The sequence below is a fragment of the Dendropsophus ebraccatus genome, chromosome 6, assembly GCF_027789765.1.
Source record: "Dendropsophus ebraccatus isolate aDenEbr1 chromosome 6, aDenEbr1.pat, whole genome shotgun sequence".
Taxonomy (NCBI): Eukaryota; Metazoa; Chordata; class Amphibia; order Anura; family Hylidae; genus Dendropsophus; species Dendropsophus ebraccatus.
In genome coordinates, this window is record NC_091459.1 from 151,682,234 (window position 1) to 151,707,449 (window position 25,216).

General features: G+C 58.5%; 1 protein-coding gene across 1 annotated transcript; it reads right to left on the reverse strand.

Annotated features, from left to right (window-relative positions):
- Window positions 1-732: 732 nt before the first annotated feature.
- Window positions 733-25,086, reverse strand: PREB (prolactin regulatory element binding). The gene is made up of 10 exons (XM_069973299.1): window positions 24,980-25,086; window positions 10,795-10,934; window positions 10,537-10,723; window positions 9,313-9,533; window positions 7,981-8,061; window positions 3,946-4,070; window positions 3,404-3,577; window positions 3,126-3,198; window positions 2,501-2,660; window positions 733-1,729 (listed from the first exon to the last, which is right to left on the reverse strand). Exons 2-10 carry the CDS (start codon window positions 10,927-10,929, stop codon window positions 1,635-1,637), a joined length of 1,251 nt encoding a protein of 416 aa, XP_069829400.1. The 5' UTR covers window positions 10,930-10,934; window positions 24,980-25,086; the 3' UTR covers window positions 733-1,634.
- Between the last annotated feature and the right edge of the window lie 130 nt (window positions 25,087-25,216).

Consider the following 25,216-nt stretch of genomic DNA (forward strand, 5'->3'; position numbering starts at 1 on the left):
AAGTGGCCTTCCTTTTCTTGGATCCCTTACTGGTCCCTCTAACTACATTAACCCAGCTACTTACTTGGGCCTCCTGATCTATATCACCACCCTCCATCTCTAACCCACTAACTTCCTGCTCAGTGAGCCGAAGTTCCCTCTCAAGGTGGCCAAGTTCCCTCAGTGTTGCAATATGCTTCTCCAGATCTCTAACTCGAGCTTCTAGATGGGCAACATGCTCACATCTGTCACAGCGGTACTCACCCTGGAACACCTGCTCCAGTTGTGCGTACATGCGGCAGACTGCGCACTGAATGAATCCTTCCATCTCGCTAGCCATCATCCTCAGTGCAACAAAAACAGTGAAAAAGAAAGAGATTTAGCACTTACCAGAACTTGAAACTCCTTCTTTCAACTCCTTTTTTAAACTCCACTTATTTTCAACCACTTGTCAGCAAGCACAGTGAGCAAGCACACACAGTGAGTGCTGAGCCTTGATTTAAGCACCTGAGATCAATTAACCCCACCCCCAGGTGCAGAGCAGACCAGAGAAAAAAACTGTTTGGACCTGTTTAACTAAGCAACTATGGCACTAGCTATCTATGCACTGCAGCAATGCACACCACACAATTGCACAAAAACAACAATATATCAGTCACTCCAAACCCACAGAATCACCAACAACTCCTTTTTTAAACTCCACTTATTTTCAACCACTTGTCAGCAAGCACAGTGAGCAAGCACGAGATGAAATAAAGAAGCTGTCTCAAGAGGTTTATTTTTTTAATTGGAAGCAGCTCTGGATAGAGAAGTAAAAATGATGGAGTAAATTAATAAATATGAGTGTCTGGTTAGTAGCCTGTGCTGGATCTCTGCTTCCGGTGAGACGGTCCTTTGTTTCGGCTGCTCTGTGGATGGGCACAACAGGGTTTGTAATAAGATTATTAAAGAAAATTAAATAATAAACTTTATAAAATTAGATAAAATCTATTTCTCTAGTCCTCTGCTGGTCTGCGCAATGGCTTCCTGTACTTGAAGCTCCCAGGCAATGATATTCCAGCCTGTAGAGACAGGACAGGCCCTGTCATACAGTCCCATGTTGTAGCGGGACATGCTGTGAACACCACGGCACACCCGGATAACTATAGACTCATATAGAAGAATGGAAACAAGTATATAAAAAAAAAAAAATCTTCATTAGCTAATGTTGGTCTAAGTCTTCTGAAGCACCAGCACTTTACGGCTACACAGCATCATCTCCATCTTGAGGACGTTGTTGGGGTAGCAGTGCCCAGCGGCCTATTCCAGGGGCCAGAGAGGAGAATCTCAACCTCTGTCTGGTCTATACATCAGAGAATCAGGGCTCATGAGTCTACAGAATGTACGTACAGAGACATCCATAACCAGCCAGATCCTCATGGTCCAGATCAGTTCAATGATTACAAATCTTCAGAGAGAAGCAGTCATGGAATGTGGAGGCACAGACAAAGAAAACACAAAGTCTTGTCAGGGCAGCAGCTGATCAACAGAAGGTAAGTGGTGTGCGGATAAAAGAACGGCCACCAAGACATCTTCACATCTTACAGACCCTGGCTCCTCTGTATAATCAGGTTCCATGACATGTTCTGAACACGTAATGTCCATTGATGAAGCCTCTAGAAGAAGTCTGGAAATGTGTACTGGAGCAGGATGATGGCACCAATGATCAGCGCCACACACAGGAGGAGCAGCAGCCACACAGGGTACGTTCCTTAAAGGAAAAACACAGGAAAGGTCAGCAGAGGCACCAGGGTCACCAACCATGTCTCCGGAGGATCATATGGTCTATTCCTTATCTAATTCTTTCCTGAGAGCTGAGGGTTGGCTGCAGTATAGCCTCTGTATCCGCTGTGAGCGGACTACCTGGACTCCAGGACTAAACAGAGATGTGTGCTGATGGTGCCTAGCATACCGAGGCCGTCTACAATGGAGCACACACTCAGCGGTGAGCGACGGCTGAGGCTAGCACAGGTTCTCAGCCACTAGGTGTATTGGTCTCCATTCACGGACTTGTCTAGGGGAGAGTCGGCTCAGCCAATCACTGGCTGCGGCACAGTCCCATCTTGGTCAGTGATTGGTGGAGCAGGCTGTAAGCACAGTGGAGGTGGGATCGCTCAGCCAGGACTCTAGGATGACATAGTAGTACACTGGGGAAGCGAGGAAAGGTAAAAATAGGCTGTTTCTGTTCAGGACTTGGGGAGCAACATATTAAACGTTTACTCTGGGCGGGAATACCCCTTTAAGTATCACAGACCTCCCACCCCAGAACGCATCACGAGCCTTTAGATACACAGGGAGACTAAAACCAGAGACAATGGCGAGGTTCACAGCAATCCCTACGGAGCTACACCCCCCGCCAGCACCACAGAGAACAAAGGGGCCAGAGTCATAACTGCAAATGACGTCATCAGAACTGTCACAGCCAAAGCCGTCCCCACGATGAAACAATCCCTCTAACTGAGCAAGCGGACAAGACACCTACGTCTGTTGGGCACCACATGTAGTTTACAGCGACTGTCCACCGCTACACTCAGCATGGCAGTCTCATTGTCACCACGTAGAGACCGTCCTTGCCTAGTCTCTGGGAAGAAAGCCAAGTCAGTGACCACAATGCCGTGTGCTTCCTCCACATAATACAGCTTCTGTGAGGAGAGAGAAGAGGGTAAGCATGAGGGGGGAGAAGAGGAGGAGGATGAAGAGGAGCAATATAAGAAGGGGGGGAGAAGAGGAGGAGGATAAGAAGGAGAGAAAGAGGAGCATTATAGGAAAGGGAGGAAGAAAAAGGTGTGGATAGGGAGGGGAGAAAGAAGATGCGGAGGATAGGAAGGGGAGAAAGAGGAGGAGGAGGATAGGAAGGGGAGAAAGAGGAGGAGGAGGATAGGAAGGGGAGAAAGAGGAGGAGGGGGATAGAAAGGGAGGAAGGAAGGAAGAAGAGAAGGAGAGCAATTTAGAGGCAAAAAAGATAGGAAAGGGGGGGGATAAGGAAGATAGGAAGAGAGCGAGAAGTGGAGGAGGGGGGAGAAGTAGCACAAGAGGAGGGGGGAGTACGAAGAGGAAAGTAAGAGGAGGTGCAAAAACAACATAAAACATCAGCACGGCCAACAAACCTGAAGAGAAAAAGAAATGTAGATGGCGACAGAGCCGGTGACCGAGCCCAAACCAAGGAACGTTCCACAATCACTGCAACAACAAGATGATGATAATGGGAGGAGCCATCAGTGGGGGATCAGACTTTCTGTGTGGGGGAGGATGGGAGGTTGAGTAGCCATCAATGTATGCGGGGGGAGTGGGTCTGGAGAGGGAGGAGCCAACATCAGTTTGTGGGGGAAGGAGTACACATCAAGTACGAGGAGGAGCTTGGTGGGAGTCAGGGAGGGTTCCTCACCTCACGGCCAGGCAGGAGATGACCTCACTACCACAGGGTTCAGTGAGGAGCGGCAGGAAGCTGCCTCCATCCCATTTGGTGATGTAACATGGTGGAGGGCGGCGCTCTCTCTTATGAGGGATCTGCACCGTGTAGAGGCGAAGACTATTCTTCTGATCAAGCACCTTCCCGAACCTAGAGAAGATAGTCACCGCCATGAAGACAGAGCTCCACCCCTGGTCTCATCCACAGCTGCACCCCTATATACTACCTATATGGAGACCCGACCACCCTGAAGACAGAGCTCCACCCCCTATATACTGACCACATGGAGACAGAGCTCCACCCCCTATATACTGACCACATAGAGACAGAGCTCCACCCCCTATATACTGACCACATAGAGACAGAGCTCCACCCCCTATATACTGACCACATGGAGACAGAGCTCCACCCCCTATATACTGACCACATGGAGACAGATCTCCACCCCCTATATACTGACCACATGGAGACAGAGCTCCACCCCCTATATACTGACCACATGTGCCCCCTCCTCTTACCTGCAGGCGCGGTATCTGTACATCTTGTCCGGGATGTTGGGCAGATTCTCGTTCCAGCGGAGCTCAGAAAGGAGCTGATCGGCCTCCCAGACACAACAGCGAAAATCCTGCCCGACCGTCACCAACTGCACGAGACACGACTGTCAGCAACTGCCCAGATAAAGAGCATGCCCCATCTCCTTCCACCATCTACCCCCAGACAGAGCATGCCCCATCTCCTTCCACCATCTACCCCCAGACAGAGCATGCCCCATCTCCCTCCACCATCTACCCCCAGACAGAGCATGCCCCATCTCTTTCCACCATCTACCCCCAGACAGAGCATGCCCCATCTCCCTCCACCATCTACCCCCAGACAGAGCATGCCCCATCTCCCTCCACCATCTACCCCCAGACAGAGCATGCCCCATCTCCCTCCACCATCTACCCCCAGACAGAGCATGCCCCATCTCCCTCCACCATCTACCCCCAGACAGAGCATGCCCCATCTCCCTCCACCATCTGCCCCCAGATAGAGCATGCCCCATCTCCTTCCACCATCTACCCCCAGACAGAGCATGCCCCATCTCCCTCCACCATCTCCCTCCACCATCTACCTCCAGACAGAGCATGCCCCATCTCCCTCCACCATCTCCCTCCACCATCTACCTCCAGACAGAGCATGCCCCATCTCCCTCCACCCTCTTCCCGCAGACAGAGCATGCCCCATCTCCCTACACCCTCTTACCGCAGACAGAGCATGCCCCATCTCCCTCCACCATCTACCCCCAGACAGAGCATGCCCCATCTCCCTCCACCATCTACCCCCAGACAGAGCTAGGGATGCACGATGCACCGAAATATCGATACTACTATCGATATTTCGGGCAAAAAAACCGTTCGATACCAGGATTTCCTGGTATCGAAACTTTAAGTTAAGCTGAGAACACGGTGGGCGGCTAGCTGAGCGCCGGCCGTGTTCTCTATGTGCCTCCCCCTGCCCCCTGCAGTCTCCTCCTCTGCTCTCCCTCCCTCCGCTCCCATTGGCGCCAATTTCAAATAGCCGGCACTTAGCTATTGCTAGTGCCGGCTATTTAAGTATATAGATGCCGCTGTCACACTGACAGCGGCATCTGACCCCTCCTGAGCCCGCTCCTTATACAGCGGGGGTCGGCTACTGTGTGTAACAGACCCCCGCTGCTGGTGTCTCTCTGATAACAGAGTCCGGCTCCGCCAGACTCTGTTATCAGAGAGATGATTTATGCGGAGGAGCCGGAGCTGCACGGAGGAGAGCGGCTGGAGAGGGAGAGCGGGAGAGGAGGACGGAGGAGAAGGCTGGAGGGAGAGCGGGAGGTCCGGGAGAGAGGACGGAGGAGAGGGAGAGCGGGATGTCCGGGAGAGGAGCCGGAGCTGCACAGAAGAGAGCGGCTGGAGAGGGAGAGCGGGAGGTCAAGGAGAGAGGAGGACGGAGAAGGCTGGAGGTGGGGAGGATGAAGAGGGAGAGCGGGGGTCTGTGAGACGCGGGAGAGGAGGCCGGGGGAAGTGCAGCACATGTGAGGATCCAGCCGCCTGGCAGGTGGGGGAGGTTGCCGGGCTGAGAGGAGCAGATAAGATCGGCTGTAGTGTGTGGGATCCTGTGTAACCTCCTCTTCTCTTCCTCCGCAATCTTGGTAACTGGTGCAGCAGAGCTGTCTTAGTGGTGGGTGGTGCAGGAGAGCTGTCTTAGTGATAGCTGATGCAGCAGAGCTGTCTTAGTGATAGCTGATGCAGCAGAGCTGTCTTAGTGATAGCTGATGCAGCAGAGCTGTCTTAGTGATAGCTGATGCAGCAGAGCTGTCTTAGTGATAGCTGATGTAGCAGAGCTGTCTTAGTGATAGCTGATGTAGCAGAGCTGTCTTAGTGATAGCTGATGTAGCAGAGCTGTCTTAGTGATAGCTGATGTAGCAGAGCTGTCTTAGTGATAGCTGATGTAGCAGAGCTGTCTTAGTGATAGCTGATGTAGCAGAGCTGTCTTAGTGATAGCTGATGTAGCAGAGCTGTCTTAGTGATAGCTGATGTAGCAGAGCTGTCTTAGTGATAGCTGATGTAGCAGAGCTGTCTTAGTGATAGCTGATGTAGCAGAGCTGTCTTAGTGATAGCTGATGTAGCAGAGCTGTCTTAGTGATAGCTGATGTAGCAGAGCTGTCTTAGTGATAGCTGATGTAGCAGAGCTGTCTTAGTGATAGCTGATGTAGCAGAGCTGTCTTAGTGATAGCTGATGCAGCAGAGCTGTCTTAGTGATAGCTGATGCAGCAGAGCTGTCTTAGTGATAGCTGATGCAGCAGAGCTGTCTTAGTGATAGCTGATGCAGCAGAGCTGTCTTAGTGATAGCTGATGCAGCAGAGCTGTCTTAGTGATAGCTGATGCAGCAGAGCTGTCTTAGTGATAGCTGATGCAGCAGAGCTGTCTTAGTGATATCGGATGCAGCAGAGCTGTCTTAGTGATAGCTGATGCAGCAGAGCTGTCTTAGTGATAGCTGATGCAGCAGAGCTGTCTTAGTGATAGCTGATGCAGCAGAGCTGTCTTAGTGATAGCTGATGCAGCAGAGCTGTCTTAGTGATAGCTGATGCAGCAGAGCTGTCTTAGTGATAGCTGATGCAGCAGAGCTGTCTTAGTGATAGCTGATGCAGCAGAGCTGTCTTAGTGATAGCTGATGCAGCAGAGCTGTCTTAGTGATAGCTGATGCAGCAGAGCTGTCTTAGTGATATCGGATGTAGCAGAGCTGTCTTAGTGATAGCTGATGCAGCAGAGCTGTCTTAGTGATAGCTGATGCAGCAGAGCTGTCTTAGACAGATATCACTAACTTTATTTTTAACACAATAAAATAAAAATAGGCCAAAAATTGGTATCACTGTAATAGTGCAGGGGTATTATATTTCTACCATTTTTTTTTTTTTCTTTTATACTTTACTAAGTATCGAACTGGTATTGAGTATCGAAATAAAAAAGTTAGTATCGGTATCGAACTCAAAATTCTGGTATCGTGACATCACTAGACAGAGCATGCCTCATCTCCCTCCACCATCTACCCCAGACAGAGCATGCCCCATCTCCTTCCACCATCTTCCCCCAGACAGAGCATGCCCCATCTCCCTCCACCATCTACCCCCAGACAGAGCATGCCTCATCTCCCTCCACCATCTACCCCAGACAGAGCATGCCCCATCTCCCTCCACCATCTACCCCCAGACAGAGAATGCCCTATCTCCCTCCACCATCTACCCCCAGACAGAGCATGCCCCATCTCCTTCCACCATCTACCCACAGACAGAGCATGCCCCATCTCCTTCCACCATCTACCCCCAGACAGAGCATGCCCCATCTCCCTCCACCATCTACCCCCAGATAGAGCATGCCCCATCTCCCTCCACCATCTACCTCCAGACAGAGCATGCCCCATCTCCCTCCACCATCTACCTCCAGACAGAGCATGCACCATCTCCCTCCACCCTCTTCCCGCAGACAGAGTATGCCCCATCTCCCTCCACCCTCTTCCCGCAGACAGAGTATGCCCCATCTCCCTCCACCCTCTTCCCGCAGAGCATGCCCCATCTCCCTCCACCCTCTTCCCGCAGACAGAGCATGCCCTATCTCCCTACACCCTCTTCCCGCAGACAGAGCATGCCCCATCTCCCTACACCCTCTTCCCGCAGACAGAGCATGCCCCATCTCCCTACACCCTCTTCCCGCAGACAGAGCATGCCCCATCTCCCTACACCCTCTTCCCGCAGACAGAGCATGCCCCATCTCCCTACACCCTCTTCCCGCAGACAGAGCATGCCCCATCTCCCTACACCAACAACCCCCAGACAGAGCATGCCCCATCTCCCTCCACCAACAACCCCCAGACAGAGCATGCCCCATCTCCCTCCACCATCTGCCCCCAGATAGAGCATGCCCCATCTCCCTCCACCATCTACCTCCAGACAGAGTATGCCCCATCTCCCTCCACCCTCTTCCCGCAGACAGAGCATGCCCCATCTCCCTGAGGTAGAGAGCACCCCACACTCCGGTCACCTTGCTGTCAGGGCTGACCGTCACGTCCTCTATTTCTCCTTCATGAGCTTTAAAATCATAAAGTTTCTTCATTGCCGGAAACTATAAATAAAGAGGAAAGAGTGTAAAGCCCCGCCTCCTGTCTGACATCACTGCTACGCATGATGTCATCACCTCTACTGCAAAGACAGCCACACCCTGTGGGTATGACAGGGGCCCGCTCCGCCGCCACGGTATGACAGGGCCCCGCTCCGCCGCCACGGTATGACAGGGCCCCGCTCCGCCGCCACGGTATGACAGGGCCCGGGTCCGCCGCCACGGTATGACAGGGCCCGGGTCCGCCGCCACGGTATGACAGGGCCCCGCTCCGCCGCCACGGTATGACAGGGCCCCGCTCCGCCATCACGGTATGACAGGGCCCCGCTCCCCGGCCACGGTATGACAGGGCCCCGCTCCCCGGCCACGGTATGACAGGGCCCCGCTCCCCGGCCACGGTATGACAGGGCCTCGCTCCCCGGCCACGGTATGACAGGGCCTCGCTCCCCGGCCACGGTATGACAGGGCCTCGCTCCCCGGCCACGGTATGACAGGGCCTCGCTCCCCGGCCACGGTATGACAGGGCCTCGCTCCCCGGCCACGGTATGACAGGGCCTCGCTCCGCCGCCACGGTATGACAGGGCTCCGCTCCGCCATCACGGTATGACAGGGCCCTGCTCCGCCATCACGGTATGACAGGGCCCCGCTCCCCGGCCACGGTATGACAGGGCCCTGCTCCGCCGCCACGGTATGACAGGGCCTCGCTCCGCCGCCACGGTATGACAGGGCCCCGCTCCGCCATCACGGTATGACAGGGCTCCGCTCCGCCGCTACGGTATGACAGGGCCCTGCTCCGCCATCACGGTATGACAGGGCCCCGCTCCCCGGCCACGGTATGACAGGGCCCTGCTCCGCCGCCACGGTATGACAGGGCCTCGCTCCGCCGCCACGGTATGACAGGGCCCCGCTCCGCCATCACGGTATGACAGGGCTCCGCTCCGCCGCTACGGTATGACAGGGCCTCGCTCCGCCGCCACAGTATGACAGGGCCCTGCTCCGCCGCCGCGGTATAACAGGGCCCCGCTCCGCCGCTACGGTATGACAGGGCCTCGCTCCGCCGCCACAGTATGATAGGGCCCCGCTCCGCCGCCGCGGTATAACAGGGCCCCGCTCCGCCGCTACGGTATGACAGGGCCCTGCTCCGCCATCACGGTATGACAGGGCTCCGCTCCACGGCCACGGTATGACAGGGCTCCGCTCCACGGCATGACAGGGCCACCCACTTTGTCACCCCTCCGCATATAGGAAAAAACATACCTCCCACACACGCACACACCCGTCAGCTCCCCCCGTCAGCAGCTTGGTAGAGTCCACATTAAAGCACAGCGCCTTCTGCAGGTTATCAGGGCTGAAGTCGGTCTGTACCACTGTCAGCGGCTGCAGGGAGATCTCTGGCGTCTCGTTCTTTGTGCCTTCCCCCGAGGCCTCAGAGTTGCTTTTTGAAGGTTTTCTCTTCCTTGATCCCTGATCACTGATCACTATGACCAAATAAAGCGGATAAGTTCAGAGCTGCCACCCCCAGACCACAGCTGTAACACCCCCCAGGGGCTATATTACAGATGCGGACTAGAAAGTCCAGGGGGTGATGTGGAGAGCAGATGATAGGGGCGGGGGACAGTCCAGGGGGTGATGTGGAGAGTGGGTGATAGGGGCAGGAGACAGTCCAGGGGGTAATGTGGAGAGCAGATGATAGGGGCGGGGGACAGTCCAGGGGGTGATGTGGAGAGCAGATGATAGGGGCGGGGGACAGTCCAGGGGGTGATGTAGAGAGCAGATGATAGGGGCGGGGGACAGTCCAGGGGGTGATGTAGAGAGCAGATGATAGGGGCGGGGGACAGTCCAGGGGGTGATGTGGAGAGCAGATGATAGGGGCGGGGGACAGTCCAGGGGGTGATGTGGAGAGCAGATGATAGGGGCGGGGGACAGTCCAGGGGGTGATGTGGAGAGCAGATGATAGGGGCGGGGGACAGTCCAGGGGGTGATAGGGGAGAAGGTGATAGGGGCGGGGGGGACAGTCCAGGGGGTGATGTGGAGAGCGGGTGATAGGGGAGCAGGTGATGGGGGTAGGGGACAGTCAGGGGGTGATAGAAGAGCAGGTGATAGGGGCGGGGGACAGTCCAGGGAGTGATAGGGGAGCAGGTGATGGGGGTAGGGGACAGTCCAGGGGGTGATAAGAGAGCAGGTGATGGGGGTAGGGGACAGTCCAGGGGGTGATAGGGGAGCAGGTGATGGGGGTAGGGGACAGTCCACGGGGTGATAGGGGAGCAGGTGATGGGGGTAGGGGACAGTCCAGGGGGTGATAGGGGAGCAGGTGATGGGGGTAGGGGACAGTCCAGGGGGTGATAGGGGAGCAGGTGATGAGGGTAGGGGACAGTCCAGGGGGTGATAGGGGAGCAGGTGATGGGAGTAGGGGACAGTCCAGGGGGTGATAAGAGAGCGGGGGAGACAGCTCAGTCGGGTAAGAAAAGGGGGTCTTCTCACCCTTTTCCTCCTGGCGCCCCTCTCCCCGGTGGTGCTGGTAGCGGAGGATGTGGCAGGAGGCGTCCTGTCCCACGGCCAGCATGTCCCCGCTCACTGCCAGGTTCATGTTGGCACGGGTGTCCGTGTCCTGGGCGTGGAGCAGGGAGGCGCTGAGCCGCCCAGAGATCCGCTCCAGCCGCAAGAAGTGCTGGGGGCAGAAAGGGGACTGTTAGTCCAGAAGGAGGCGGGGATTCACTATGTAAGGGGAGGGGCTCTTACCAGTGCATTTTTTATACCAGTTTTCGAGGCTCCGCCTCCTCCTCCAGTCACCACCGTCCCTGTATCCCGGTGGAAGCGCACAGTGTAGAGAGGGAAGGGGGCGCAGTAGAGGTCGGGGTGCCGCCGTCTCCCCATTCTCACTGCGAACATGCAAGAAACAACAAGGACGTCAACCACAACAAGATGGTGGCAGGTGACAAATCCTGAAAGTGACAACAGGGCGGAGGCTAATTACAACCCTCCCCGGGTATACACACACATGGCTCCTCCTCCTCCCCGGGTTTACACACACACACCGCTCCTCCTCCCCGGGTATACACACACACACCGCTCCTCCTCCTCGGGTATACACACACACGGCTCCTCCCCCTCCCCGGGTATACACACACACACAGCTCCTCCTCTTCCTCCCCGGGTACACACACACCGCTCCTCCCCAGGTATACACACACACACCGCTCCTCCTCCTCCCCGGGTATACACACACACACCGCTCCTCCTCCTCCCCGGGTATACACACACACACACACATCGCTCCTCCTCCTCCCCGAGTATACACACACACACACCGCTCCTCCTCCTCCCCGGGTATACACACACACACGCCTCCTCCTCGGGTATACACACACACGGCTCCTCCTCCTCCCCGGGTATACACACACACCGCTCCTCCCCCCCAGGTATACACACACACGGCTCCTCCTCCTCCCCGGGTATACACACACACACACTGCTCCTCCTCCTCCTCCCCGGGTATACACACACACACCGCTCCTCCTCCTCCCCAGGTATACACACACATCGCTCCTCCTCCTCCCCGGGTATACAAACACACACACGGCTCCTCCTCCTCCCCAGGTATACACACACACGGCTCCTCCTCCTCCCCGGGTATACACACACACACCGCTCCTCCTCCTCCCCGGGTAAACACACACACACCGCTCCTCCTCCCCGGGTATACACACACACACCGCTCCTCCTCCTCCCCGGGTATACACACACACACACCGCTCCTCCTCCTCCCCGGGTATACACACACACAGCTCCTCCTCCCCAGGTATACACACACACACCGCTCCTCCTCCCTGGGTATACACACACACACCGCTCCTCCTCCTCCCCAGGTATACACACACACACCGCTCCTCCTCCTCCACAGGTAAACACACACACCGCTCCTCCTCCTCCTCCCCGGGTACACACACACACTGCTGCTCCTCCTCCTCCCCGGGTATACACACACACACCGCTCCTCCTCCCCGGGTATACACACACACACCGCTCCTCCTCCCCGGGTATACACACACACACCGCTCCTCCTCCCCGGGTATACACACACACGGCTCCTCCTCCTCCCTGGGTATACACACACACAAACCGCTCCTCCTCCCCGGGTATACACACACACCGCTCCTCCTCCCCAGGTATACACACACACACCGCTCCTCCTCCCTGGGAATACACACACACACCGCTCCTCCTCCTCCCCAGGTATACACACACACACCGCTCCTCCTCCTCCCCGGGTATACACACACACATCGCTTCTCCTCCTCCCCGGGTATACACACACATCGCTCCTCCTCCTCCCCGGGTATACACACACACACACCGCTCCTCCTCCTCCCCGGGTATACACACACACACAGCGCTACTCCCCGGGTATACACACACACACACCGCTCCTCCTCCTCCCCGGGTATACACACACACACCGCTCCTCCTCCTCCCCGGGTATACACACACACACACACACACCGCTCCTCCTCCTCCCCGGGTATACACACACACACACACACCGCTCCTCCTCCTCCCTGGGTATACACACACACACACCGCTCCTCCCCGGGTATACACACACACCGCTCCTCCTCCTCCCCGGGTATACACACACACCACTCCTCCTCCTCCCCGGGTATACACACACACACCGCTCCTCCTCCTCCCCGGGTATACACACACCGCTCCTCCCCGGGTATACACACACACCGCTCCTCCTCCTCCACGGGTATACACACACACACACCGCTCCTCCTCCTCCCCGGGTATACACACACACACACACCGCTCCTCCTCCTCCTCCCCGGGTATACACACACACACCGCTCCTCCTCCTCCCCGGGTATACACACACACACACCGCTCCTCCTCCTCCCCGGGTATACACACACACACACACACCGCTCCTCCTCCTCCCCAGGTATACACACACACACCGCTCCTCCTCCTCCCCAGGTATACACACACACACACACACACCGCTCCTCCTCCTCCCCGGGTATACACACACACCGCTCCTCCTCCTCCCCAGGTATACACACACACACACACACCGCTCCTCCTCCTCCTCCTCCCCGGGTACACACACACACACTGCTGCTCCTCCTCCTCCTCCCCGGATATAAACACACACACCGCTCCTCCTCCCCGGGTATACACACACACACCGCTCCTCCTCCTCCCCAGGTATACACACACACACCGCTCCTCCTCCTCCCCAGGTATACACACACACACACCGCTCCTCCTCCTCCTCCTCCCCGGGTATACACACACACACCACTCCTCCTCCTCCTCCTCCCCGGGTATACACACACACACCGCTCCTCCTCCTCCTCCCCGGGTATACACACACACACCGCTCCTCCTCCTCCTCCCCGGGTATACACACACACACCGCTCCTCCTCCTCCTCCCCGGGTATACACACACCGCTCCTCCTCCTCCTCCCCGGGTATACACACACACACACACCGCTCCTCCTCCTCCCCGGGTATACACACACACACACCGCTCCTCCTCCTCCCTGGGTATACACACACACACACCGCTCCTCCTCCTCCCCGGGTATACACACACACGGCTCCTCCTCCTCCCCGGGTATACACACACACACACCGCTCCTCCTCCCCAGGTATACACACACACACCGCTCCTCCTCCCTGGGTATACACACACACACCGCTCCTCCTCCTCCCCAGGTATACACACACACACCGCTCCTCCTCCTCCCCGGGTATACACACACACACACATCGCTCCTCCTCCTCCCCGGGTATACACACACACACACCGCTCCTCCTCCTCCCCGGGTATACACACACACCGCTCCTCCTCCTCCCCGGGTATACACACACACACCGCTCCTCCTCCCCGGGTATACACACACCGCTCCTCCTCCTCCCCGGGTATACACACACACCGCTCCTCCTCCTCCCCGGGTATACACACACACACCGCTCCTCCTCCCCGGGTATACACACACACACACACGGCTCCTCCTCCTCCCGGGTATACAAACACACACACGGCTCCTCCTCCTCCCCGGGTATACACACACATACACACGGCTCCTCCTCCTCCCCGGGTATACACACAAACACCGCTCCTCCCCGGGTATACACACACACCGCTCCTCCTCCTCCCCGGGTATACACACACACCGCTCCTCCTCCCCGGGTATACACACACACACACCGCTCCTCCTCCCCGGGTATACACACACACACACCGCTCCTCCTCCCCGGGTATACACACACACACACCGCTCCTCCTCCTCCCCGGGTATACACACACACACACCGCTCCTCCCCGGGTATACACACACACACGGCTCCTCCTCCTCCCGGGTATACACACACACACGGCTCCTCCTCCTCCCCGGGTATACACACACACCGCTCCTCCTCCTCCCCGGGTATACACACACACCGCTCCTCCTCCTCCCCGGGTACACACACACACGGCTCCTCCTTCTCCCCGGGTATACACACACAGCTCCTCCTCCTCCTCGGGTATACACACACACCGCTCCTCCTCCTCCCCGGGTATACACACACACACCACTCCTCCTCCTCCCCGGGTATACACACACACACCGCTCCTCCTCCTCCCCGGGTATACACACACACCGCTCCTCCTCCTCCCCGGGTATACACACACACACACCACTCCTCCTCCTCCCCAGGTATACACACACACCGCTCCTCCTCCTCCCCAGGTATACACACACACACGGCTCCTCCTCCTCCCCGGGTATACACACACAGCTCCTCCTCCTCCTCGGGTATACACACACACCGCTCCTCCTCCTCCCCGGGTATACACACACACACCGCTCCTCCTCCTCCTCCTCCCCGGGTATACACACACACCGCTCCTCCTCCTCCCCGGGTATACACACACAGACACGGCTCCTCCCCGGGTATACACACACACGGCTCCTCCTCCTCCCCGGGTATACTCACACACACCGCTCCTCCTCCTCCCCGGGTATACACACACACACAGCTCCTCCTCCTCCCCAGGTATATACACACACACACACACCGCTCCTCCTCAGGTATATACACACACCGCTCCTCCTCCTCCCCAGGTACACACACACACACCGCTCCTCCTCCTCCTCCCCGGGTATACACACACCGCTCCTCCTCCTCCCCGGGTATACACACACACACCGCTCCTCCTCCTCCCCGGGTATACACACACACCGCTCCTCCTCCTCCCCGGGTATACACACACACAGACACGGCTCCTCCCCGGGTATACACACACACGGCTCCTCCTCCTCCCCAGGTATACACACACACACACACACCGCTCCTCCTCCTCCTCCCCGGGTATACACACACACACCGCTCCTCCTCCTCCTCCTCCCCGGGTATACACACACACACCGCTCCTCCTCCTCCTCCCCAGGTATTCACACACACATCGCTCCTCCTCCTCCCCGGGTATTCACACACACACCGCTCCTCCTCCCCGGGTATACACACACACACCGCTCCTCCTCCTCCCCGGGTATACACACACACACACACAGCTCCTCCTCGGGTATACACACACACACAGCTCCTCCTCCCCGGGTATACACACACACACCGCTCCTCCTCCTCCCCGGGTATACACACACACAGACACGGCTCCTCCCCGGGTATACACACACACAGCTCCTCCTCCTCCCCAGGTATACACACACACACTGCTCCTCCTCCTCCCCGGGTATACACACACACACACCGCTCCTCCTCCTCCTCCTCCCCGGGTATACACACACACACACCGCTCCTCCTTCTCCTCCCCAGGTATTCACACACACATCGCTCCTCCTCCTCCTCCTCCCCGGGTATTCACACACACACCGCTCCTCCTCCTCCCCAGGTATATACACACACACACCGCTCCTCCTCCTCCTCCCCAAGTATATACACACACACACCGCTCCTCCTCCTCCTCCCCGGGTATACACACACACCGCTCCTCCTCCTCCTCCCCGGGTATACACACACACACACCGCTCCTCCTCCTCCTCCCCAGGTATACACACACACACACCGCTCCTCCTCCTCCCCGGGTATACACACACACACACACAGCTCCTCCTCGGGTATACACACACACACACAGCTCCTCCTCCCCGGGTATACACACACACACCGCTCCTCCTCCTCCCCGGGTATACACACACACACACACCGCTCCTCCTCCTCCCCGGGTATACACACACACACACCGCTCCTCCTCCTCCCCTGGTATACACACACACACACCGCTCCTCCTCCTCCCCGGGTATACACACACACCGCTCCTCCTCCTCCCCGGGTATACACACACACACACCACTCCTCCTCCTCCCCAGGTATACACACACACACCGCTCCTCCTCCTCCCCGGGTATACACACACACACACACACCGCTCCTCCTCCTCCCCGGGTATACACACACACACACCGCTCCTCCTCCTCCCCGGGTATACACACACACACACAGCTCCTCCTCGGGTATACACACACACACACAGCTCCTCCTCCCCAGGTATATACACACACACACCGCTCCTCCTCCTCCCCGGGTATACACACACACACACCGCTCCTCCTCCTCCCCGGGTATACACACACACACACCGCTCCTCCTCGGGTATACACACACACACACACCGCTCCTCCTCCTCCCCGGGTATACACACACACCGCTCCTCCTCCTCCCCGGGTATACACACACACCGCTCCTCCTCCTCCCCGGTTATACACACACACCGCTCCTCCTCCTCCCCGGGTATACACACACACACACACCGCTCCTCCTCCTCCCCGGGTATATACACACACACACCGCTCCCCTTCCTCCCCGGGTATACACACACACACACCGCTCCTCCTCCTCCCCGGGTATACACACACACAGCTCCTCCTCCCCGGGTATACACACACACACACACACACACACACATGGCTCCTCCTCCTCGGGTATACACACACACACCGCTCCTCCTCCTCCCCGGGTACACACACACACACACCGCTCCTCCCCGGGTATACACACACACAGCTCCTCCTCCTCCCCGGTTATACACACACACGGCTCCTCCTCCTCCCCGGGTATACACACACACACACACCGCTCCTCCTCCCCAGGTATACACACACACACCGCTCCTCCTCCTCCCCGGGTATACACACACACACCGCTCCCCTTCCTCCCCGGGTATACACACACACCGCTCCTCCTCCTCCCCGGGTATACACACACACACGCCTCCTCCTCGGGTATACACACACACGGCTCCTCCTCCTCCCCGGGTATACACACACACAGCTCCTCCTCCCCGGGTATACACACACACACACACACACCGCTCCTCCTCCTCCCCGGGTATACACACACACACGGCTCCTCCTCCTCCCCGGGTATACACACACCGCTCCTCCCCGGGTATACACACACACACACCGCTCCTCCCCGGGCATACACACACACAGCTCCTCCTCCCCGGGTATAAACACACATGGCTCCTCCTCCTCCTCCCCGGGTATACACACACACACACTGCTCCTCCTCCTCCTCCCCGGGTATACACACACACACACGGCTCCTCCTCCTCCCCGGGTATACACACACACACCGCTCCTCCTCCCTGGGTATACACACACACACACCGCTCCTCCTCCTCCCCGGGTATACACACACACACACACACTGCTCCTCCTCCTCCTCCCCGGGTATACACACACACACTGCTCCTCCTCCTCCCCGGGTATACACACACACACTGCTCCTCCTCCTCCCCGGGTATACACACACACACACACACGGCTCCTCCTCCTCCCCGGGTATACACACACACACCGCTCCTCCTCCTCCTCCTCCCCGAGTATACACACACACCGCTCCTCCTCCTCCCCGGGTATACACACACACAGACACGGCTCCTCCCCGGGTATACACACACACGGCTCCTCCTCCTCCCCAGGTATACACACACACACACCGCTCCTCCTCCTCCTCCTCCCCGGGTATACACACACACACCGCTCCTCCTCCTCCTCCTCCCCGGGTATACACACACACACCACTCCTCCTCCTCCTCCCCAGGTATTCACACACACACATCGCTCCTCCTCCTCCCCGGGTATTCACACACACACCGCTCCTCCTCCTCCCCGGGTATTCACACACACACCGCTCCTCCTCCTCCCCGGGTATACACACACACACACACACAGCTCCTCCTCGGGTATACACACACACACAGCTCCTCCTCCCCGGGTATACACACACACACCGCTCCTCCTCCTCCCCGGGTATACACACACACAGACACGGCTCCTCCCCGGGTATACACACACACGGCTCCTCCTCCTCCCCAGGTATACACACACACACGGCTCCTCCTCCTCCCCGGGTATACACACACACACACCGCTCCTCCTCCTCCTCCTCCCCGGGTATACACACACACACCGCTCCTCCTTCTCCTCCCCAGGTATTCACACACACATCGCTCCTCCTCCTCCTCTTCCCCGGGTATTCACACACACACACCGCTCCTCCTCCTCCCCAGGTATATACACACACACACCGCTCGTCCTCCTCCTCCCCAAGTATATACACACACACACCGCTCCTCCTCCTCCTCCCCGGGTATACACACACACACCGCTCCTCCTCCTCCTCCTCCCCGGGTATACACACACACACACACCGCTCCTCCTCCTCCCCGGGTATACACACACACAGCTCCTCCTCGGGTATACACACACACACACAGCTCCTCCTCCCCGGGTATACACACACACACCGCTCCTCCTCCTCCCCGGGTATACACACACACACACCGCTCCTCCTCCTCCCCGGGTATACACACACACACACCGCTCCTCCTCCTCCCCGGGTATACACACACACACCGCTCCTCCTCCTCCCCGGGTATACACACACACCGCTCCTCCTCCTCCCCGGGTATACACACACACACACACCACTCCTCCTCCTCCCCAGGTATACACACACACACACCGCTCCTCCTCCTCCCCGGGTATACACACACACACACACACCGCTCCTCCTCCTCCCCGGGTATACACACACACACACCGCTCCTCCTCCTCCCCGGGTATACACACACACACACACACAGCTCCTCCTCGGGTATACACACACACACAGCTCCTCCTCCCCAGGTATATACACACACACACCGCTCCTCCTCCTCCCCGGGTATACACACACACACACCGCTCCTCCTCCTCCCCGGGTATACACACACACACACCGCTCCTCCTCCTCCCCGGGTATACACACACACACACCGCTCCTCCTCCTCCCCGGGTATACACACACACACAAACCGCTCCTCCTCCTCCCCGGGTATACACACACACCGCTCCTCCTCCTCCCCGGGTATACACACACACGGCTCCTCCTCCTCCCCGGTTATACACACACACGGCTCCTCCTCCTCCCCGGGTATACACACACACACACCGCTCCTCCTCCTCCCCGGGTATACACACACACACCGCTCCCCTTCCTCCCCGGGTATACACACACACGGCTCCTCCTCCTCCCCGGGTATACACACACACACACCGCTCCTCCTCCTCCTCCCCGGGTATACACACACACACACACCGCTCCTCCTCCTCCCCGGGTATACACACACACAGCTCCTCCTCGGGTATACACACACACACACAGCTCCTCCTCCCCGGGTATACACACACACACCGCTCCTCCTCCTCCCCGGGTATACACACACACACACCGCTCCTCCTCCTCCCCGGGTATACACACACACACACACCGCTCCTCCTCCTCCCCGGGTATACACACACACACACCGCTCCTCCTCCTCCCCGGGTATACACACACACCGCTCCTCCTCCTCCCCGGGTATACACACACACACACCACTCCTCCTCCTCCCCAGGTATACACACACACACACCGCTCCTCCTCCTCCCCGGGTATACACACACACACACACACCGCTCCTCCTCCTCCCCGGGTATACACACACACACACCGCTCCTCCTCCTCCCCGGGTATACACACACACACACACAGCTCCTCCTCGGGTATACACACACACACAGCTCCTCCTCCCCAGGTATATACACACACACACCGCTCCTCCTCCTCCCCGGGTATACACACACACACACCGCTCCTCCTCCTCCCCGGGTATACACACACACACACCGCTCCTCCTCCTCCCCGGGTATACACACACACACACCGCTCCTCCTCCTCCCCGGGTATACACACACACACACACCGCTCCTCCTCCTCCCCGGGTATACACACACACCGCTCCTCCTCCTCCCCGGGTATACACACACACCGCTCCTCCTCCTCCCCGGTTATACACACACACGGCTCCTCCTCCTCCCCGGGTATACACACACACACACCGCTCCTCCTCCTCCCCGGGTATACACACACACACCGCTCCCCTTCCTCCCCGGGTATACACACACACGGCTCCTCCTCCTCCCCGGGTATACACACACACACACCGCTCCTCCTCCTCCCCGGGTATACACACACACAGCTCCTCCTCCCCGGGTATACACACACACACATGGCTCCTCCTCCTCGGGTATACACACACACACCGCTCCTCCTCCTCGGGTATACACACACACACACCGCTCCTCCCCGGGTATACACACACACACAGCTCCTCCTCCCCGGGTATACACACACACCGCTCCTCCTCCTCCCCGGTTATACACACACACGGCTCCTCCTCCTCCCCGGGTATACACACACACACACCGCTCCTCCTCCTCCCCGGGTATACACACACACACGCCTCCTCCTCGGGTATACACACACACGGCTCCTCCTCCTCCCCGGGTATACACACACACACAGCTCCTCCTCCCCGGGTATACACACACACATCGCTCCTCCTCCTCCTCCCCGGGTATACACACACACACACACACACACACACACACACAGCTCCTCCCCGGGTATACACACACACAGCTCCTCCTCCCCGGGTATACACACACACTGCTCCTCCTCCTCCTCCCCGGGTATACACACACACTGCTCCTCCTCCTCCTCCCCGGGTATACACACACACACACGGCTCCTCCTCCTCCCCGGGTATACACACACACACACGGCTCCTCCTCCTCCCCGGGTATACACACACACACGGCTCCTCCTCCTCACCGGGTATACACACACACACCGCTCCTCCTCCTCCCCGGGTATACACACACACACACCGCTTCTCCTCCTCCCCAGGTATACACACACACACACACTGCTCCTCCTCCCCGGGTATACACACACACACCGCTCCTCCTCCTCCCCGGGTATACACACACACACCGCTCCTCCTCCTCCCCGGGTATACACACACACAGCTCCTCCTCCTCCTCCCCGGGTATACACACACACTGCTCCTCCTCCTCCTCCCCGGGTATACACACACACACACCGCTCCTCCTCCTCCCCGGGTATACACACACACACACGGCTCCTCCTCCTCCCCGGGTATACACACACACACGGCTCCTCCTCCTCCCCGGGTATACACACACACACACCGCTCCTCCTCCTCCCCGGGTATACACACACACACACTGCTCCTCCTCCCCGGGTATACACACACACACCGCTCCTCCTCCTCCCCGGGTATACACACACACGGCTCCTCCTCCTCCTCCTCCTCCCCGGGTATACACACACACACACACCGCTCCTCCTCCTCCCCGGGTATACACACACACCGCTCCTCCTCCTCCTCCCCGGGTATACACACACACACACCGCTCCTCCTCCTCCTGCTCCCCGGGTATACACACACACACCACTCCCCTTTCTCCCCGGGTATACACACACACCGCTCCTCCTCCTCCCCGGGTATACACACACACACGGCTCCTCCTCCTCCCCAGGTATACACACACACACACCGCTCCTCCTCCTCCCCGGGTATACACACACACACGGCTCCTCCTCCTCCCCAGGTATACACACACACACCGCTCCTCCTCCTCCCCGGGTATACACACACACCGCTCCTCCTCCTCCCCGGGTATACACACACCGCTCCTCCTCCTCCTGCTCCCCGGGTATACACACACACACCGCTCCTCCTCCTCCTGCTCCCCGGGTATACACACACACCGCTCCTCCTCCTCCCCGGGTATACACACACACACGGCTCCTCCTCCTCCCCAGGTATACACACACACACCGCTCCTCCTCCTCCCCGGGTATACACACACACCGCTCCTCCTCCTCCCCGGGTATACACACACACCGCTCCTCCTCCTCCCCGGGTATACACACACACACACCGCTCCTCCTCCTCCCCGGGTATATACACACACACACCGCTCCTCCTCCTCCCCGGGTATATACACACACACACACACCGCTCCTCCTCCTCCCCGGGTATATACACACACACACACACCGCTCCTCCTCCTCCCCGGGTATATACACACACACCGCTCCTCCTCCTCCCCGGGTATACACACACACACCGCTCCTCCTCCTCCTCCCCGGGTATATACACACACACACACCGCTCCTCCTCCTCCTCCTCCTCCCCGGGTATATACACACACACACACTGCTCCTCCTCCTCCTCCTCCTCCCCGGGTATACACACACACACACACCGCTCCTCCTCCTCCCCGGGTATACACACACACACACCGCTCCTCCTCCTCCCCGGGTATACACACACACACCGCTCCTCCTCCTCCCCGGGTATACACACACACACCGCTCCTCCTCCTCCCCGGGTATACACACACACACCGCTCCTCCTCCTCCCCGGGTATACACACACACACACCGCTCCTCCTCCTCCCCGGGTATACACACACACACACCGCTCCTCCTCCTCCCCGGGTATACACACACACACCGCTCCTCCTCCTCCTCCCCGGGTATACACACACACGGCTCCTCCTCCTCCCCGGTTATACACACACACACACAGCTCCTCCTCCTCCCCGGGTATACACACACACACACACCGCTCCTCCTCCTCCTCCCCGGGTATACACACACACACCGCTCCTCCTCCTCCCCGGGTATACACACACATCGCTACTCCTCCTCCCCGGGTATACACACACACACCGCTCCTCCTCCTCCCCGGGTATACACACACACACCGCTCCTCCTCCTCCCCGGGTATACACACACACACCGCTCCTCCTCCTCCCCGGGTATACACACACACACCGCTCCTCCTCCTCCCCGGGTATACACACACACACACCGCTCCTCCTCCTCCCCGGGTATACACACACACACCGCTCCTCCTCCTCCCCGGGTATACACACACACACACAGCTCCTCCTCCTCCCCGGGTATACACACACACACACACCGCTCCTCCTCCTCCCCGGGTATACACACACACACACACCGCTCCTCCTCCTCCTCCCCGGGTATACACACACACACCGCTCCTCCTCCTCCCCGGGTATACACACACATCGCTACTCCTCCTCCCCGGGTATACACACACACACCGCTCCTCCTCCTCCCCGGGTATACACACACACACCGCTCCTCCTCCTCCCCGGGTATACACACACACACCGCTCCTCCTCCTCCCCGGGTATACACACACACACCGCTCCTCCTCCTCCCCGGGTATACACACACACACACCGCTCCTCCTCCTCCCCGGGTATACACACACACACCGCTCCTCCTCCTCCCCGGGTATACACACACACAGCTCCTCCTCCTCCCCGGGTATACACACACACACCGCTCCTCCTCCTCCCCGGGTATACACACACACACAGCTCCTCCTCCTCCCCGGGTATACACACACACACACCGCTCCTCCTCCTCCCCGGGTATACACACACACACACCGCTCCTCCTCCTCCCCGGGTATACACACACACACCGCTCCTCCTCCTCCCCGGGTATACACACACACAGCTCCTCCTCCTCCCCGGGTATACACACACACACCGCTCCTCCTCCTCCCCGGGTATACACACACACACCGCTCCTCCTCCTCCCCGGGTATACACACACACACACCGCTCCTCCTCCTCCCCGGGTATACACACACACAGCTCCTCCTCCTCCCCGGGTATACACACACACACCGCTCCTCCTCCTCCCCGGGTATACACACACACACACCGCTCCTCCTCCTCCCCGGGTATACACACACACGGCTCCTCCTCCTCCCCGGGTATACACACACACCGCTCCTCCTCCTCCCCGGTTATACACACACACGGCTCCTCCTCCTCCCCGGGTATACACACACACACACCGCTCCTCCTCCTCCCCGGGTATACACACACACACCGCTCCCCTTCCTCCCCGGGTATACACACACACGGCTCCTCCTCCTCCCCGGGTATACACACACACACCGCTCCTCCTCCTCCCCGGGTATACACACACACACACCGCTCCTCCTCCTCCCCGGGTATACACACACACACCGCTCCTCCTCCTCCCCGGGTATACACACACACACCGCTCCTCCTCCTCCCCGGGTATACACACACACACACCGCTCCTCCTCCTCCCCGGGTATACACACACACGGCTCCTCCTCCTCCCCGGGTATACACACACACACAGCTCCTCCTCCTCCTCCCCGGTTATACACACACACACACAGCTCCTCCTCCTCCCCGGGTATACACACACACACACACCGCTCCTCCTCCTCCTCCCCGGGTATACACACACACACCGCTCCTCCTCCTCCCCGGGTATACACACACATCGCTACTCCTCCTCCCCGGGTATACACACACACAGCTCCTCCTCCTCCCCGGGTATACACACACACACACACTGCTCCTCCTCCCCGGGTATACACACACACGGCTCCTCCCCCTGCTCCCGGTGTCCCTCTCTTCCTCTCACCAGTCCGGTTACATTACTCGTTTCCCCGTTCAGTGATGTGCAGGATCCGGCACCGGACACAGGTACCGCGCATGCGCACCCCAAAGCGAAACCGCTGCGCATGCTCTGCTGTCATTCGGACACGCTCATCAACTTTACCCTAAATCCCGCCCAAAGGATTCTCTAGTGACACGTCAGCGCCTCAGCTGATGTCCGCGGAGCGGCGCCATCTTGCCGGAGCCTTAGTGTGTGTATAGT